At 39.0% G+C, this 14386-nt stretch overlaps 3 protein-coding genes across 3 annotated transcripts; 2 read left to right on the forward strand and 1 right to left on the reverse strand.

Annotated features, from left to right (window-relative positions):
* Nucleotides 1-635: 635 nt before the first annotated feature.
* LOC18026306 (pathogenesis-related protein 1) lies at nt 636-1264 on the forward strand. Its single transcript, XM_006409589.2, has one exon. The coding sequence runs from the start codon at nt 663-665 to the stop codon at nt 1146-1148; it is 486 nt and encodes a 161-aa protein (XP_006409652.1). The 5' UTR covers nt 636-662; the 3' UTR covers nt 1149-1264.
* Nucleotides 1265-7374: 6110 nt separating this feature from the next.
* LOC112089821 lies at nt 7375-9612 on the forward strand. The gene has a single exon (XM_024160578.1). The coding sequence runs from the start codon at nt 7375-7377 to the stop codon at nt 9610-9612; it is 2238 nt and encodes a 745-aa protein (XP_024016346.1).
* A 484-nt stretch (nt 9613-10096) lies between these two features.
* LOC112089822 lies at nt 10097-13253 on the reverse strand. Its single transcript, XM_024160579.1, has 5 exons — nt 12411-13253; nt 11636-12169; nt 11055-11419; nt 10888-10969; nt 10097-10807 (listed from the first exon to the last, which is right to left on the reverse strand). Exons 1-5 carry the CDS (start codon nt 13251-13253, stop codon nt 10097-10099), a joined length of 2535 nt encoding a protein of 844 aa, XP_024016347.1.
* Nucleotides 13254-14386: the final 1133 nt, after the last annotated feature.

Consider the following 14386-nt stretch of genomic DNA (forward strand, 5'->3'; position numbering starts at 1 on the left):
TTTGGCCAAAAAAATATGATTCGAGTATCAATTTATATAATTTATGGAATACATGTATGTGTAGACACAGCACAAAAGTACTTGCATGAAATGGTACCAGTACGTGCAGTTGAGACACGTATCAGCCACTTTTCCGAAGTTTTCATAAGAATATCTCATGATTAAAATGAAATAAAAAAATAATTAAAAATAAAGAGAGAGAATGAAAAAGAGAAATTTAGAAATATTTTTGAGAACTCTATAATATATTTGTCTTTCATCTTTGGTTCATGTCTTTTTTTTAAGTAAAAAATTTAATTATAAAATTGAGTTATATTAAAATATTAATTTGTTTTTTGTTTGAGATATTATTAGGAGTTTTTATGGATGGAAATGCTCTAAATTACCTTAAAAAATTATAATAAAATCGTTTTGAAGAATTCTTTGTGTCAAGTACGGTCCAACTCTCTAGTTTTTAGACCTAATGATATTTAGGTGAATTGCCAACCTATACATTAGACCTAAGATCTCCAAATATATTATATTCAAATCGATCTACATTTTCTTAATCTCTAAGTTCTGCTAACAAGATAGTTTTCAAAATTTCTATATAAACCATGTTTTCGAACCCCAAAATCACAACATAACAAAGCTTGGTAGTAGCCGCTACCAACTAAGAAAGAATGAAACTCATTCTCTATTTTCGATTTCTAATACTCTTAGCAGCCCTTGTAGGAGCTCTTGTTCTTCCGTCAAAGGCTCAAGACAGCCAGCAAGACTATGTAAGGGTGCACAACGAGGCACGCGCAGCCGTTGGCCTAGGCCCCGTACAGTGGGACGAAAGGGTTTCAGCCTTTGCTCAGAGCTACGCAGACCAACGAAGAGGCGATTGCAATCTCGTACACTCCAGTGGGCCTTACGGTGAGAACTTAGCCAAGAGTAGCGGTGACTTATCCGGCATCAGGGCTGTGAACCTGTGGGTTGATGAGAAGGCCAGCTACGACTACCCATCGAACACGTGCAACGGAGAGTGCGGTCACTACACTCAGGTTGTTTGGAGAAACTCAGTAAAACTCGGATGTGGTAAGGCGAGGTGTAACAATGGTGGAACCATCATTGTTTGCAACTATGATCCTCCTGGGAATTATGTGAACGAGAAGCCTTACTAATGATTAACTATATACAACAAAACACGTGCATACGTACAGGACGTGTATATATATATTATCAACAGAGAGCATCATATGCATGATGTGTATCAATATTATTGAATAATAAAGAATAAGAGCTCAAAAATTGCATTGAAAGCACAAGTAACACTATTTATGAAACAAAAACAAAATGTTAGAATGACATTATTTATGAATTGTTTCTATTTGTTGAGGAAGAGTTACCTGTTAGCCTAAACCTGAAATCGATTCCTCTTAAGTGTAGAGTTATCTAACTCCTTCTAATTGACTACTCGAAAAGTTGCATGCTTTAGACCTATTAGACAACTCAAAAAGTAGACTATTTGACGGTTACACTGACTTTAGGGATTAATTGGGTGGTAAAACTGAATTACCTTGAAGAAGTTTTTGAAGTAATTTAGTAAATAGTTGTATTAAAAAATAATTTTAATCTTATAAACGGAAACTACTAAACACATTTTCCGGTCAGAAAATGATCCACGTTCTTCAAGAAATTGGGTATTGATCTCACGGAAAAACTGCGTCAGGTGGTCAATCAGCTGAGGTCGCATGGCTTACCAATATATTACTACACGAATTTAAAATATTTTTATCCAATCGCAATGTACATTTCAAATCAAAAGCATGAATTAAAAGGATTGCCTAATATGAAATTATATTATATTAAATCTCAAACTTTGCTATAATCTAAACAATTGCTTTAATCTAAACACTTGATCCTAGTATAATTTATTTGCCAATCTTAATCTAAGCTTAACATTAAATTCTCAATATCTCTTATGCCAACCCTAGTGTAAGTTGTTTATTCCTAATCTATTTGCCAAACCTATAATTTATTTCGCAGTCGTAATCTATATTCCCACTCATAATTACTTCGTTTTGTGCAAGAAAGAAAAGAAAAGAAACTTAAAGTAGATTTCTTGCCCCACAAGTAAGAGAGAGAGACAATTAATAAGAAGAAGACCTCGTGTGGTTGTAAAAAAAAAAAAAAAAAAAAAAGACCTCGTGTGAGAGCTTGAAAAGGAGAGAGGAATCACTTTCATCTCCCGTGCCGTCGTCCGGAGCTTTGTCTCCAGCGCTGTGCTGTTTGTTTTGTTACATTAGCTTTTTCTTTTGTCTGTTTATCCTTCACATGGAGTTTTGTTTGAATCGATGCTTCTCATCGTTCTAGATCCGATTTTATCAAATGTATGATGGGTCCTTTATGAGTGGCATTTGGTAGTGTTATTTCAAGCTTTTACCAAGCGGATTTCATCAGACTGTGGTGGTTTGCAGCTGTGGAAGTTTTATGTGCTTGAACTGATCCGTTGTGGTGTTGGCAGGAGTTCTCATCGCTTCTCTATATCTTTTAGTCGCTTATTTCTTGAGTGCTTGTTCTTTGTGGTCTAGGTATGTTTCAACGGGTGCAGGGTTTATGTGGTATTAGGTTAATAGGCTTCAGGTCTTCCTCTGGTTTGAAGTTTCTATTCTGGTCTATTGGTTTGGTTTTGGTGAAGTGGCATGCTCTGATGTACATGTTATCGGACTTGTTGAGGGTGCGACATAGCTACTTTCTCTGTCGGCTTCGCACTTCTATCTCCAGTTGTTTAGTTCTCTTGGCTAGACGATGGTTTGTTTGTTTGTTGTTGTCAATTATCGGATTTGCCAATTGAAAGTCAATTTTGTTACCCTGGACTTACAAAAGTTTTTTTTTGAACACGTCAGTAAGGAGGCAAAGGAGGCGATTCTGAGAGCGATCTTAGGGTTTTCAACTTTCTGGCCACGCTAAGGCCGGAAAGCTAGACGGCGCCGGGACAGGAGGTCTCTCCCGTCAAGGAGAAGTGGTGGAGGTGACGATGAGCTCGTCACAAGTTGCAGAGATGTCCGAAGTTGAAGGTTGTTCGGGAAACAAAGTGTCTGTTTCGTCTGATGGACAAGAAAGCTCTCCAAAGGTGGGTTCGCCTGGTTTGGAGGGAACAGATGCACTGAATATGGCTCCTCAGGAGGAGAAATCATCAGATCCTTCAAATGATCTGAGGGCTCCGGAAATAGCGATTGAAAAAGGGAAATCTTGGTCCTCTGTTGTTAAATCTTCGCCGGGTTTGCAGAAGTTTGATGTGGAGGTAGAGGTTATTGATGGAATTGAAACAATTTCAGTTCTAGTTATGGTATTTGACGATCCACCTTTATGGACGGATTGTATAGTTGGTAAGTTCATGTCTAAGGCACCACATGTTGGCTCCATACACATGATCGGTAACAAAATATGGACGCTAGGTAATAAATCAGTGAACATTGAAGTGTTTGTCGTTAATGACACAACAGTAAAGTTCAGAATAAATGATGCAAGTATCAGAGCTCGCGTTCTGAACAGGGAATGTGGAACATAAAAATGTGGCAATGATTGTTTCCCGATGGAGTCCAGTTGCAGAAGAAGCTCAGCCGGAGTTAAAGGTGGTGCCAATGTGGGTAACATTGAAAAACGTTCCTCGTTCTCTCTATCCATGGATGGGTCTGAGTTATTTAACAAGTCCAATTGGAGTTTCAAAAAAACTCCACCCGGACATGTTATGCACAAAGAGTTTCGAAGAGGCGAAACGTTTTATTAAAATTGACTTGACAAAGAAACTTCCTGAATCTTTCAATTTTAAATTGAAGAATGGGAAGACTGGGTGTGTGAATTTTGAGTTTCCTTGGCTTTCCCCTAGATGCACATTGTGTAATACATGGGGACATAGCAACAAGATATGCCTATCTGAGCCTGGCTCAAAAGTAATTATGTGACATGAACCACCACGAAAGACTGCACAGACTCCGATTTTTACTAAATCAGATAAAGTGGTAGTTGAAACGGTTGCCTCTCCGAAGTTCACAGAATCACGGAAGAGTATTACACCGCAGGCTAACCACCTTCAAAGGGAAACCCCTAAAGTTGGAGCTTCGGATGGTCCTAAAGAAATGCCTGCAGTTTCTAAAACTGGAGAGGATTCACTAGTTGATCCAAAAGAATGGCAGAGTGTCTCTCCAGCAAAGGCAGGACGCTCAAAAAGTAAAGTTGCTGAGGATATTCAAATTGTGACAACGTCTTGATATTTATCTTTATTGGATGAAGAGGAGGAAGACACGGATAGCTCAAGGACAGGCGAAAACAAATCTGGGGAAATTAATGATGATGTTGAATCTCCCGAACAAAGCAAAAAAAACGATGTGGTGGATCACACTCAGGGGATGGGAATTCGTGAAGTTCTGCCCCGAGCATGTAAAACTGCAGTGAAGAAACCAACAGCGACAATAACTTCTTCTTCCCCGAACTCTTCTCAAAAAAAATCTGGGAAAAAGAAAGGTCGTAAACCCCGTAATCAATGCAAATGACGAGCTTCTTCTCGAATATCAGAGGGCTCAACCAAGTAAATAAGCATAGTGTGATTAGAGATTGGTGTTTGAAGAATAAATTTGAATTTGGTGCATTGTTGGAAACTCGGGTGAAGGAGACAAAATCGGTTGATATACTTTCATCAGTATTTCATGATTGGTCATTTATGAATCACTATGAGGAGCACCAAAGCACGGCTTAGGAATAATTTGGTTGTGTGGAAAGATACAATCAGAGTAACTCCGGTATTCAAGAGTTCTCAGTTGATTACAGTCTTGGTGAAGCTACTGGATGATGAGGATGAGATATTGTGGACATTTGTTTATGCATCTAATTTTTAAGATGAAAGGAAAATTCTCTGGGATGATTTGAGGAGTCATTCGAATTCCCCTGTTTTGCGTAGGCTGAAGTGAGTAATTATGGGTGATTTTAATGAAGTTATGTCTGCTGAGGAACGATTTAATGATTCGTATTCTGGTTCAGATTCGGGAATGTATGATTTCCAAGACTTGGCAAGAGGTGCAGGCTTACGAATCTCTATATTATTACTCCCTCTGTTCAGAATTATTTGATGTTTAAGGTTTTTGCACACAGTTTAAGGATTTATTTAATTTTTATTTTTCCTATACTAAAAATATTATTTATAATTCATTTAAATATCATTCAGCCAATAAGAAGATTATCTGCAGAATATAAAAAATCAAAAACTATAAAAATTCATTAAATTTTGCATTGAAAAGTGAGAATATCAAATAATTCTGAACAAAAAAAACCTTCTAAAACATCAAATAATTCTGAACAGAGGGAGTATTTGAGTAGACATTTCATAATGAACCTTTATTTGTAAGATATTACAGAATATTTTACATAAATAAACATTTATTTATAAGATATTACATAAATAAACCTTTACTTATAAGATATTACTTAAACAAACTTTATAAATATAGAAAGCTCATATGACCTCAAAATTGAAGTCAAATGCAAATCTAACCTCTTTTTTCTCCCTCTTCAATATTAGCCAATTTCTCCCCACCTTCTCCCTAAAGCCACATATAATAACATAAATGCCATTATATTTATAATTATCGAATTTTTTAGGTAATTCGAAAAAGATATACCCATCCTAAGCTATTTTAAGTATTCACGAAAATGCCATCATCTTCAATTTCGCCAACTACCATTACCAACCAAAATGGAAGCTCTTAATGCTTGTCCATCTGCACTTGAAGCTCTAAATGCTTATTTGGCCGCTCAAACTTCATTCTATCTTCAAATTTCTATCTGGTTTCATCTAAAAATCTCTTTCTTAGTCGACATTGATATGTTTGAATTCGCAAATCATATATTTTGTGAGATTCTTGGATAACCGAGTTCTGGGCTGGTTTCCTTTCCGTGCATCTCAAAAATTCTGAACTTCTGTCAAAGTTAATCGAGTTCAAATTGGAAGGAGGTAAACATCTAAATCTTTTCTTTAACATTGGGCTATGTTTCGCGAAAGTAGACTTCTTTTACAGTCTGCTAGTCAACGTAAAAGGTTAGATTTGCAATTGACCTTTTGGTATTTTTTTGAAAGTAGACTTCTTTGTAAGTTTGCGAATTTTCATTTGAATACAAAAAAACAACGTTTAGACTTCTATTTCAGGCTGTCGAAAAGCGAGAATAGTTTTGCATTTGACCGGAAAATATTATACTTTGACCTTTTCTGCAGACTTCGTGGAGATATCTGAAAAGGATAAGTTTGACCTGAAAGGTTATTTTTGCATTTGACCAAGATGTTGACCACCTTTGACTGTTCGAGCAGACTTCTAAAGAAGTCAGCTACAAATTTAATTTATAGCAGACTTCTAAATAGCAGACTACAAATTTAATTTATAGCAGAAGTCTGCTATTAATTTAATTTAGAAGTCTGCTACGAAAGTCAAACTGGTCAATTGCAGAAATAACCTGCAGCAGACTTCGTTGGTAGTGTAGACTTCGTCAGCCGACTTCACATTAACAGAAGACTTCTTGCCTCTTACAGCAGACTTCAAAAGAAGTCTGCTGTAAAAGTCAAACGTTTGGTCAATTGCAGAAATAACCTTTTTCTTATGCAGACTTTATATAGAAGTCTACTACGAAAGTCAAACATTTGGTCAATTGCAAAAGTAACCCTGCCTTTTTGGCAGACTTCTTCGTGAAAGCAACCGGGTGGAGTTTTGCTGGAAGTCTGCATTTTTTTCGTTTTTAAAAAGTACTTTTTTAAAACTTTTGTGTGATGAAATTTTTTTTTTAATTTTTATTCTTGTTTAGAAGGTATATTTCCTTTACCTGTATTAATTTTGTATGCTTATGTGTTATACATTAATAGTTATAATTTTTGTAGATTTGAACGGTAATTGGCACATATTAGCAGACTTCATAAGAAGTCTGCCACTGAAGTCTGTCTGTCGAAGGAGAATAACACAGCAGACAACACTTGAAGTCTGCCTAATTATTTTAACAAAAAATTCGTTTTTGAATTAATGGTATATGCTAAAATAAATAAATTGTTTGGACATGTTGATCTGCCTTTCTTGGTTCCATATACGTGAGTTTCACGTTGATATGTGTTATAATTAGAAAGTGACGAATTTTCTTGAATGTTTAGACGTTTAGCCGATTATAGCAGACTAAAGAAGTCTGCTATATGTTACTTGGAAAACACGGTTTATCTTGTGTGGTTTACCTTTTTTGCAGATGGCGGCTCAGTTGCCTGTTGTATTTGGAGAATGGGTTATGAGTGCTCAGGGGTGGCATTTTGAGGTGGATAATCGCAAAGGAGGGAGGTTGTTCTTCTAGAATGATGGTTGTACACATGGAGAACTCGTAGCTATGGCTCTAGATGATTACATGCTGGATGGAAATACGGACAGCGTGTCTATCACTTATGCATTGCCAGATTCAATGTTAGCAAACATGGCTCCGGATACCCATCCTATGCATATTACTAATGATAGACAAGTACAGAGCTTGATTGGGCTGAGTAAGATGCATGCTATACGTCTTTGTGTATCTAGTTGCAAGGACAATGATGGACGTACTGGTGGTGTTGATGCTGCTGATGGGTGTTCTGTTGAAGGTGGGAATCAAAATACTGAGGAAGGTGAAGATGAAAATGTCGATGAGTATGATGATGATGAGATAAACGAGGACATCAAAAACGATTCAGTAAAGGAGGAAGACAGTACTGACTCTGAGGGTCAGGACTCTGAGGATCAGGACTACAGCCAATATGGGAAAGTGAAGGATGAGGATTCAAATTCTGATTTAGAGGGTGAGGGTGAGTGGATTGAAGAACCGGTGAAGGCTCCTCAAAGAGGATATGAAAGAAATTGGGTTGAAAAAATAAAAGTAAACGGAAGTTTTGCTACAAAAGATGACCTGATTTCTGAGATCAGGTTGACGGCTGTTATGTTGAAGTTTGCATTCAGAGTTGATAAGTCATCGAGACATCTATTTGTTGCTAAATGTGCTGTTAAAGGATGCCAATGGAGAGTTAGAGCAGCTGTAAAGAACGAAGCAAAGACGTTTTGGGTCACTAAATATGTCAAAACTCATACCTGTTTAGTTTCAGATCGGTTGGCTCACCGAAAGCATACGACTCCAAGATACATTGGAAAGTTATTTATAGAGCGTGTGGGAATAATTGATGGGATTACTGCAGAACACATCAAAGATTCAATGCAGACGATGTTTCAATTGAAAATAGACTACACAACTTCGTATAGAGCTTTGATGTATGCACAAGAATGTGTGAGGGGAAGCCTTGAGGATGGATATAGCCGACTGCCTTCTTATTTGCGTCTGATCGCTGAAGCAAATCCGGGTACTATAACTGCCCTTGAACGCGACAGTCAGAATAGGTTCAAGTACCTATTCTTAGCCTTCAGAGCCTCCATAGCTGGTTTTCAATATCTCAGACGGGTCATTGTTGTCGATGGGTGTCATCTGACTGGAAAGTATGAAGGGACTCTGCTAGTGACCACAACACAAGATAGTAACTTCCAGATATTTCCACTAGCTTTTGGAATAGTGGACTCTGAGAATGATCACGCATGGGAATGGTTTTTTAGAAAATTGCGGGAGTGTTTTACAGACGAGTATCCATTGGTGATAGTTTCAGACCGGCATCATTCCATTAAGAAGGCATGTGAGACTGTCTTACCATGGGTAACATGCGGTATATGTTATTATCATCTGCAACACAATATTGTCACTAAGTTTAAGGGGAAGCATCTTATGTACTTAGTCAAACGTGTTGCGTATGCATATACGGTACATGATTTTAACCGTTATATGGACGAGATAAGGCATATAAAACCTGACCTTGCAACGTACCTGGAGGAGGCTGGCATTCAGTTGTGGTCAAGAGTTCACTTTCCAGGTGATAAATACAATATAAAGACGAGAAACATCGCAGAGTCTATCAACTCTGCTCTCAAACGGGCACGGGGATTTCCCATAGTATTCTTGTTGGAGTACTTACGGGCGAAGCTAACAAAGTGGTTTTGTAAAAGGCGGGAAGATGCTTTGAGTCTTCCAACCAACCATACTCGAGGAGTTGAATATTTGTTGGCAATTCGTTCACATTATGCTGATAAGTTGACGGTTGAAGGCATAGATGGTTGGCGATTCAATGTGAAAGGAGGATCACATAACTGTGTCGTTGATTTGGAAATTCGAAAGTGTGGGTGTGGCGTGTATGATATTGAGAAAATACCTTGCTCTCATGTTATAGCCGTTTCAGATGCAATGCATATGCATCTGGCCACTCTTGTATGCCCGACATACTCCAAAGATTACTTGTATGCAGCGTACTCGCATAATATATATCCTCCAAGCATTGCAATGAAAACCGATGAAACAACACAATGTCTACCTCCGGAGGTCCGACGTAAAAAAGGCAGGCAGAGGAAGTCAAGATGGCAAACTTGGCTGGAAATTTCGAGGCATAAGCAAAAGAAACCCCGTAAGATCCACAAGCAGTACAGTTGTTCGAAATGTCACCAACCAGGACATACTAGACCGGATTGTGTAAGTGTTATGTTACCTCATACTTTAAGGGTTTAGGGTCGAAGTTAATTTCCTCTGTTTTTTTTTTTTTGCAGACGTTGAAGTCAAGATAAAACCCTAAAACTATAATAGCAGACTTACACTGAAGACTACTACTAGAAGTCTTCTACCGTAGTCTGCACAAGAAGTCTGCTTCACCAGGTAAGGGAAACACTACTGAAATATGTCTGTTTAATGTCTATGTACGATCATTCTTAATTATTGTCATAAACTATGCGATATAATAAGCTATGATTAGGGTAAACCTTAGAGTACGTGAATTATCACAAAAGCCACACTAGTCTATTACAAGCGTTTAGCCTCCAAAACATACTACCACACCATTGTTCTAAATATTACTAAACAAACCGAAATTAGTTAGGAACATTACAGTTAAATAAGAGAACAACAATTCTGGCAGGTTAACCAAAAACTTCCAACCATACCACACCCAACGAGAGTCCTTTCTCTTTCATTACAGAATATACATAGTTGGACATAATCACTTACCTTCGTATACGTCCAGCCATGGATACTCATACTTCTCTGTGCCGGTTACTCCTGTCTCGTCAAATATCTCAGCTGCCAGCTTGTCTCGGATGTTTTTAATGTTTGCATCGCACAAGGTCTTCGGAAATGGCATCCCTAGAGCATGGCATTCAAGGTACTTCAAGCAGTAAACGCCACAGTCACCGCTTTGTTTGTTTTGTGGGATCAAATGCCCTTTGATTCGCTCCCACGTGAATGGATCATAAGTCAGATTGATACGGTCTTCAGCAGGTGCACACTCACGGAGTATGTAGGGAACCAAGACGGTAATCGGAGTCACAGAAGCCTCAATCTGAATATCCGATGCATGAGTATTCGCATGGCTATCCGAAATGACAATATGCTTCATCGGAATCGAAATCCACATTGCCACCCAGTGATCATCAGTGATGTGTAACATCGAGTACAGGTCATCCACATCATACCCCCACGTCTTGTTACTAATGCAGTAGGTTGGGGCTGCGCCAGTGTAGTACTCGAACGAGCCAGCTGGAAGGAGCTTGCCTGAACCATCAGGGTTGGCGTGAGAGTCCACGAACTCCTTGTACTTGTACCTCCACATCGTTGCAAAGTAAGAGTCGAGGAATGTTATCCTGTCCGACCTAAACCACTCAGGATGCTTTGTAAATCGCAGCCTGAGTAGGTTAATCCCAGCTTCCATGTGCTGCATATTCAATGGAAACAATTATTCAAGCAGAGTGTAATATGTTGTGTTCATATCATATATACACTCGCGTAACTTACAGTGTCTGCTAGCCATTGTTTAGGAACTCTTAGAATGAAGTACCAGTCCACGGATGACCATTTTACCCGCTTCGGATATGCCCTGAAAACAACACCATTTTACAATATCATCCACTACTCTTACAATGGAAAGTCTGCTTTATGCTAACTCTAAAACAAAGACTTACGGATCTTTTTTCAGACAATCAGTTAGTACACCGATCTTTTGCTTCACGTGTTTCATATCAAACGGATCATATCCGCACCCTCGGACATTTTTGTTTGGGATTATTTCCTTTGCTGTGCTGTTCGGTTTGAAAGGGCTTTGTTGTGTAGGAGCCAACTTTCGCAGACGTTCACTCTTCGCACGAACAACCAGTTGTGCCGCCTTCTTGCCTTTCTCGTGTTTATCTTTCTGGACCTGATCGAAGTCGATGTCGCATTTTGCTGGATCAACCATAACGACGCTTGGCTCTGGAGTTCCCTGCTTACCATCGTTCACGCTCTCACTCGGGACATCAGTTTGTTCATTTTGCTTAGACATAAAATTACTCTGCAAATATAAAGATTTAAACACACATCAATGAAACGAAACCAAACATCAAACATTAAAGAGTATAAATAAAAACATTAAATATTTAGTGGTGACAACGTTTTAAGGTTTTAAAACAGATTGGTAAGGTTCGATGAGAAGTTTGTAAATAAATATGGAATTTTATTTTTTCTGGGGTTTCCTTCCTCTTTTCTTTGGAGCGGGTTTTGGACTAACCCCGATATTAGGATCGGCGTCCGCGTCCGTTTGATCGTCGCCAACAGGTTTTGCGCCCTCGGCGTCTGCTTCACCAGTCTGAGTCACATCCTCCTTTGTACCTCCGGTCCCAGCTTGGAGGATCACTGCCTCTAATTTCTGCTCCACCGTTCCCAACTTTGTGTTGAGTAGTTTGATCTGAGATTCACAACTACTCAACCCATCCATCATCTTGTTGAAGCAGTCGTCCATGTGGTCCTTCAGAATCGTGACCATTGACTCATCTTCCTCACCAGAGGCTGGGCAGAGACTTCCTTGATCACCAACTGATTCCGATCGCCTCTTCAGATCGACAGACCCTTCGGACTTGACATACTTGGTCACACCTGTTGGAGGCCAATGACTCCTTTCCCATGTCCATTGTTTAGGGCCAAAATGACCATACATCGCTTTGATGATGTTGTCAGTCCTCTCGTCTTCTTCATCATCGTCTTCAATTTCCCAGCGCGGAAACATGTCGAAGAATTCCTTAACAACGTAGTTGTTAATGCGTGTCTACATGGAAATCAAAACAGAGTTATATAACGTATAATGCGGAAATCAAAACTAAGAAGTCTTCCCAAGAAGTCTTCCTAAGAAGTCTTCCTAAAAAGTTTTCCTAAGAAGTCTTCCTGAGAAGTCTTCCTAAGAAGTCTGCCTAATTAGTCTGCTGTATACTACAGACGTCTGCACTAGAAGTCTACTAAATAAGTCTGCCGATATAATAGTAAACCAAGTATGAATTCAGACTACTTACCTGTCGGAGCATATTCTCTTTCATAAATTTCCTCCCCCTGGATCCCTTGAAAGCTATCAGCAGTACATTGTGGTCGCCTGGAAGTGGTTCACCAAATTTAGCAGCAAAGTCGGGAAGAGCAAAGTAAACCCAGACTTGTTGTACTTGAACAAACCCCTCAATGGTGTACGACGACTTCCAAATTTCTTTCTCCTTCACCGACCGCATCAGGTTTTTGAAGGCCACTCTTCCCCAAAGGTAGTTCTCAAACGCTTCTAAATCCATCACAAGCCTTGCCAACCTAGCCTGAGTAGCTGAAGATGGCTTTCGTGCTTCAATGTAACTAGTATAAATGCTAAGGTATCCCAGCCTCAACCGATCCTCGGAAGACCACGACCCGCATTCTTTACAAGCTTCTATCAAATCTTCAGTGCTCGGGCCCAACTCCTGATTGACTCCCAATCGCTCCCAGAAATCTTTCATCTCATCAGTTATCTCAACCACCGGATCCTCGAGGTTGTCCACGTACTCGCAATTCAAGCCAGTAATATGTTCGAACTCATTCAAAGAAAAGCGGATCGGGATTAGACCTACGAGGCTCCAAATCTCAAATTTTTTCTTGCAAACTAGCTGCATGCCGAGAATGTAATGCACCAGTCTAGATGCCCAGCCGAAATCCAACTGGCTGAACTTCAAGAACACTCCCAGTCTAGAGTTCAATATCTCTTCCCACTCATCTTGTGTGAGTGCTTCCTCGAGTGCAGTCATCAGCTTCGTCTCACCGCTATAGTAACCGATGCTTTTCAGCGGAGACGGCTCATCGCCTTTCGAGAAGAGACGCGGGGGGAACTCTGGGTTTTCCATTGGCTGTTCTGACGTCTGCAAAACGAAGTCCAATATTCAAGAAGTCTACTTATGAAGACTTCCGAAGAAGTCTGCACACAAAGTCAGCCAACTAGTCTGCAATTGAAGTCTGTAGACCTAATAATCTAATTAAAAAAGTTTCAAAAATCTAGCCGCCGACAAAGTTCTTTAAAAAAAACAACCCGTTTTGAACTCTGTTTTACGAGATAATACTTCCAAAATAGTTCACCTAAACACTATACAAGTCCGTTTAATAAATAAAAAAAAGTACAGATATCTCTAATTCACAGCAACTAGAAACTTGGAAACGGGTATTCGATTCTTGTCCGACTTTGGAAATATCTACTCGGTGTTGTCCGATTTTTATAAAAACCGATGTAGAAACCCAAACGACTAGGAACTTGGAACCCGTAAAGATATTTATTTACAAATTATAAGAAATTAGTACAGCCAAATACCTTTCCACGACCAACGGCGGAAATGAACAGACGGCGGAAATAAACAGTTACGGACGGCGGCGACACCAGATCTAGAATAGAAAGCGAAGGAGATTAAGGTTTGTGAATTACACAGACGACTTCTTTCCAAAAGAGAAGTCGGCATTAAATTCGACTTACCTTAAACGGTAAACGGATGTACAGTAAAAACCGGCGACAAGTTCCGAGAACTAAACCCAAATGACAGTAATTTTTTTTTTCTTACCGATTTGTGTTAGTACAGTGCTCATAGAAAGTCTTATATATGACCGTAGAAACCTATTTAACCGTCGTACCGGTTCAATAACCGTCGTACCATTTCAATAACCGTCGTACCAGTTCAATAACCGTTGTACCAGTTAAATAAACGTCGTACCAGTTCAATGTGGTTTATCGATTTCGTTATTTAAAACGCAATTGGTTTAGCCAATTATAGCTGGTTTGCAATATAATTTTAAAACTGTCTGGTTTAGTTTATTCGACGTATTAAGTCTGCATATTAAGTCTGCTTAAGAAGTCTGCATATTAAGTCTGGTTAAGAAGTCTGTCTACGAAGTCTGCATATTAAGTCTGTTTAAGAAGTCTGTCTACGAAGTCTGCATGTGTTTTTTATTAATATCATATGAAAAGTAGTTTTAGAGATTGTATGTAGACACC

The sequence above is a fragment of the Eutrema salsugineum genome, unplaced genomic scaffold, assembly GCF_000478725.1.
Source record: "Eutrema salsugineum unplaced genomic scaffold, Eutsalg1_0 scaffold_11, whole genome shotgun sequence".
Lineage (NCBI taxonomy): Eukaryota > Viridiplantae > Streptophyta > Magnoliopsida > Brassicales > Brassicaceae > Eutrema > Eutrema salsugineum.